The sequence below is a fragment of the Ranitomeya variabilis genome, chromosome 2 (assembly GCF_051348905.1).
Source record: "Ranitomeya variabilis isolate aRanVar5 chromosome 2, aRanVar5.hap1, whole genome shotgun sequence".
Classification (NCBI taxonomy): domain Eukaryota; kingdom Metazoa; phylum Chordata; class Amphibia; order Anura; family Dendrobatidae; genus Ranitomeya; species Ranitomeya variabilis.
Window position 1 is genome coordinate 684,303,184 of NC_135233.1, and position 4,350 is coordinate 684,307,533.

A 4,350-nucleotide genomic window follows, 5' to 3' on the forward strand; every position below is an offset into this window, starting at 1 on the left:
AGGAGAGCCCCCCTAATTAGAAAATGTGTCTCCAGAAGCATGAGCTGGGCATAATGTACTGGTCACTACAACAACAGTTTGCAATTTTCAGTCAGCAACATCCACTGCTGCTTGTTTCTGGAAAACATCCATGGAGTCAAAATCATCACCACATATGTAGGTAAATTCCCAAAGGGTTATAATTTTCAAAATGGGGTCACTTGAGGGGGATTCTGCTTTTCTAGCACTTAGGAGCTCTTTATATGGGATCCGCAAACTATTGTAGAAAAATCTGCATTCCAGGAGGCAAATATCGCTCCGTCGTTCCAGAATCTCTCCGTATGGCTAAGTAGTACTGTACAGACAGATATGGGATATTTCTACATTCAGCTGAAATTGTGGGACAAATTTTGGTGCCATTATTACCCATTTCCAGTATAAGAATGTAAAACTTGGGGCTAACACACAATCTTAGTGGTAAAAATGTAAATAATTTTTTATTCATTGACCAATGGTATAAAACTTTGTGACACACCTGTGGTGTCAATATAATCACTGCACCCCTAGATAAATTCACTGAGAGGTTCAGTTTGTAAAATAGGGTCACTTATGGGGGGTTCTGCTGTGCTGGCACCTCAGGGGCTCTGCCAATGTGACATGGCACCCTCAAACAAATGCAGCAAAATCTGCACTGCAATATTTTGTTTCTTCCCTTCTGAGCTTTGCACTGTGCCTCAAAAGTAATTTTTTGACGACATATGGGGTATGGGTGAACTCAGGAGAAATTGCACAACAAATTTCGGGGTCCATTTTCTCCTGTTACCAGGTAGGGGCTGACACTGAAATTCAGCTCTGGCATTTAAAATCACACAGGCCCATGTTGTCCCCATCCCAAAGCACCAGATGGGATATATTACTAATATTACCCAGGATGGAAGAAAGCAAGATTTACTACAAGACCAACATTTCTAATGATTCCCATGCCCCACTGGGGTAAGTGACGAAGTCAGCGACTATGTGCTCCATCACAACTGTTAACAGTATGGCTGTCTTGAAAACACCGATTCTATTAACAACGTAGCAGATAAAGTGGCCCATGACCAGACAGGCCCTTCTGGCATTTGCCAGAGTTGCCAGGTATCCAGTCCGGCCCTGCCTGCTACCCTTGTAAAAATACAAACTTTGGAGCTAAAAAAGATCTTTGCTGGAAAAATGTGTTTATTTTATTTTCATGGCTTAACATTATAAACTTCTGTGAAGCACCTGGGGCTTCAAGGGGCTCAATACACTTCTAGATAAGTTCCAAAAGGAGTCTAGTTTTGAAAATTTTGTCACTTGTGGAGGATTTACACTGTTTAGGCACATAAGGGGCTCTCCAAACGTGACATGGCATCCACTAACTATTCCAGCAAATTTTGCATTCAAAAACTCAAATGGCGCTCCTTCCCTTCCAAGCCTTGCCGTGTGCCCAAACAGTTGTTTTCCTTTACATATTTGGCATGATCGTAATCAGAAGAAATTGCACAACAAATTCTTTGGAGTAATTTCTCCTGTTACCCATATGAAAATGCATAATTTGAAGCTAAAAAAGATTTATCTGTGAAAAATTAGATTTTTTAGTTTTCACCGCTCAACGTTATAAACTTCTGTGAATCACCTGAGGGTTCAAGGTGCTCAATACAAATCTAGATAAGATCCCAAAGTGGTCTAATTTCCAAAATGGTGTCATATGTTGGGTTGATTAGGCATATCATGGGCTCTCCAAACATGACATGGCATCCGCTAATGATTCCAGCAAATTTTACTTTAAAAAAGTCAAATGGCGCTCCTTCCCTTCCAAGCCCTGCCATGGACCCAAATAGTGGTTTTCCTCCATATATTGGGTATATGGGCACTCAGGAGAAATTACACAACAAATTGTATGGAGCAATTACTCCTGTTACCCTTATGAAAATGCAAAATTTGGAGCTAAAAAGATTAATCTGTAAAAAATGTGATTTTTTAATTTTCTGTTTTCATGGCTATACGTTATAAACTTCTGTGATACACCTGTGGGTTCAAGGTGCTTAATACACATTTAGATATGTTCCCTAAGGGGTCTAGTGTCCAAAATGGTGTCACTTGTTGGGGTTTTCCACTGTTTAGTCACATCAGGGGCTCTCCAAACATGACATGGTGTCCACTAATTCTGCCAGCAAATTTTACATTCAAAATGTGAAGTAACGTTCCTTCCCTTCCGAGCCTTGCCATGTGCCCAAACAGTAGATTTCCCCCACATATGGTGTATCGGTATGCTCAGGATAAATTGCACAACATATTGTATGGCCCATTTTCTCCTGCTACCCTTGCAAAAGTGAAAAAATTAGGTCTAAAGGAAAATTTTTGTAAAAGAAAAATAAATGTTTATTTTTTCCTTCTCATTCCAAAAATTCCTGTGAGGCACATGAAGGGTTAATAAACTTCTTGAATGTGGTTTTGCGTACCTTGAGGGGTGCAGTTTTTAGAATTGTGTCACTTTTGGGCATTTTCTGTCATTTTGGCCCCTCAAGGTCACTTCAAATGTGAGGTGGTCCATAAAAAAATGGTTTTACAAATGTTGTAAAAATGAGAAATTGCTGGTCAACAAAACCTTTATAAATTCCTATAAAAAAAGTTTCAAATTTGTGCTGATGTAAAGTAGAAATGTGGGAAATGTTATTTATTAACTATTTCTTGCCCTATGACTGATTTAAGGGCATACAAATTAAAAGTTTGAAAATTGCAAAATTTTCACCAAATTTCATTTTTTTTCACAAATAAATGCAAGTCATATCAAATAAATTTTACCACTATCATGATGTACCATATCTCTCGATAAAAAATTCTCAGAATCAGTGGGATCCATTGAAGTGTCCCAGAGTTATGACCTCATAAAGTGACAGTGATCAGAATTGTAAAAACGGGCCTGGTCAGGAAGGTGAAAACAGGTTTCGGAGTGAAGTGGTTAAAGTGAAATGGTAATAGACCTTCAAAGTAATGAATGCTTACCAAACTGCTAATGTTTAAAGACGTTCCGTTATCTTAAGATAATTTGGCTAAAGAGGAATCATTTTCAAATATTTTGCCAATAACAATATATTTTAAAGATTTTCGAAACCAAGGATAAAAGAATCCATATATTAATGGATTTAATGTGGAATTAATATACCCAAGCCAGTTGAAGGCATCAAAGAGCATTTCTGGAGTAGAAAAGTTAAGAAATGGATCTGCCAGGATTGTAATAAAGACAGGCAGCCAACACATAATAAAAACCCCCATTACTATGCTCAATGTCTTTGCAGCCTTCCGGTCTTTCAGCTTGGAAACTTGAGATGAGACTTCTGTCTTATTTGTAGATGCACATTTGATAATTTGTGCATGCCTTTGAGACACTATAAATATCTTAATGTAAATGCCAACCATAACTGAACCAGGAGCAAAAAAACATATGAAAAACATAACCAATGACCACAATTTATTAAATGTAATTGGACATAAATTAAAACATTCCACCAGCAGCTCATATCCAGTAACTCCAGATACATGGGAGTTTGTTATGACAACTCCAAATGCAAACATAGCTGGTAGAGACCAGCAAACGAATACCATATTCTTTATGACGGAGATTGTTATTTTATTGGGGTAACGGAGAGGATCACAGACGGCATAAAACCTATCGATGGCAATGCAGCAGAGATGGAAAATAGAGATTACACTTAGCATCAAGTCAAAACTATAGTGGATTTTGCAAAATAATTTTCCAAATAGCCAGCATCTTTCCACGGATCTTACCATACTGTACGGCATTACTATCAGGCCAAGTGAGCAATCGGTGACAGCCATTGAAAGAATGAGGAGATTGGTTGGGGAATGAAGCTCCTTAAAATGACTGATGGAAATGATGATACCCAGATTTCCAAAGATAGTGATAGTTATTGAGATAGCAAGAAAAATGTACATTCCAAGACGTACAACAAAAGGCCTGTCATTGGGGCAAAAAAGTGATGCATTTTCATATTGCAAACATTCAGGATTAATAATGGATTTATCCATGTGATTGATCTTCTATAAAAGTGAAAAATAATAGAGACGCTAAGAGAACAGTGCACTTTAGTTAAAGGAAATATATAAAATTGTAATAAAAATTAAAATTATATACACACACATTCCTCAACATTGAAACTGCAATTGAAATTTTCAAAACATCTCAATTTATTTAGTAAATGCCATGGCATCCTATCAATGAGACTATTAATGGTGGTCTGAGGAGTGTTCTGCTATGCTGGTTGCACACAAACATTTACAAATCATCAAGATCCGCTGCTGGCAACTCCCATAGTAATAGTTGGCTAA

General features: G+C 37.6%; 1 protein-coding gene across 1 annotated transcript; it reads right to left on the minus strand.

The window, feature by feature from the left end:
* Positions 1–3,039: 3,039 nt before the first annotated feature.
* LOC143803923 (trace amine-associated receptor 3-like) lies at positions 3,040–4,003 on the minus strand. Its single transcript, XM_077281682.1, has one exon. It carries the CDS (start codon positions 3,955–3,957, stop codon positions 3,040–3,042), a length of 918 nt encoding a protein of 305 aa, XP_077137797.1. The 5' UTR covers positions 3,958–4,003.
* Between the last annotated feature and the right edge of the window lie 347 nt (positions 4,004–4,350).

What these genes read in the sequence shown, in the direction of transcription:
- LOC143803923 (XM_077281682.1), bottom strand. Translation starts at nt 3,957, where the DNA reads ATGTACATTTTTCTTGCTATCTCAATAACTATCACTATCTTTGGAAAT.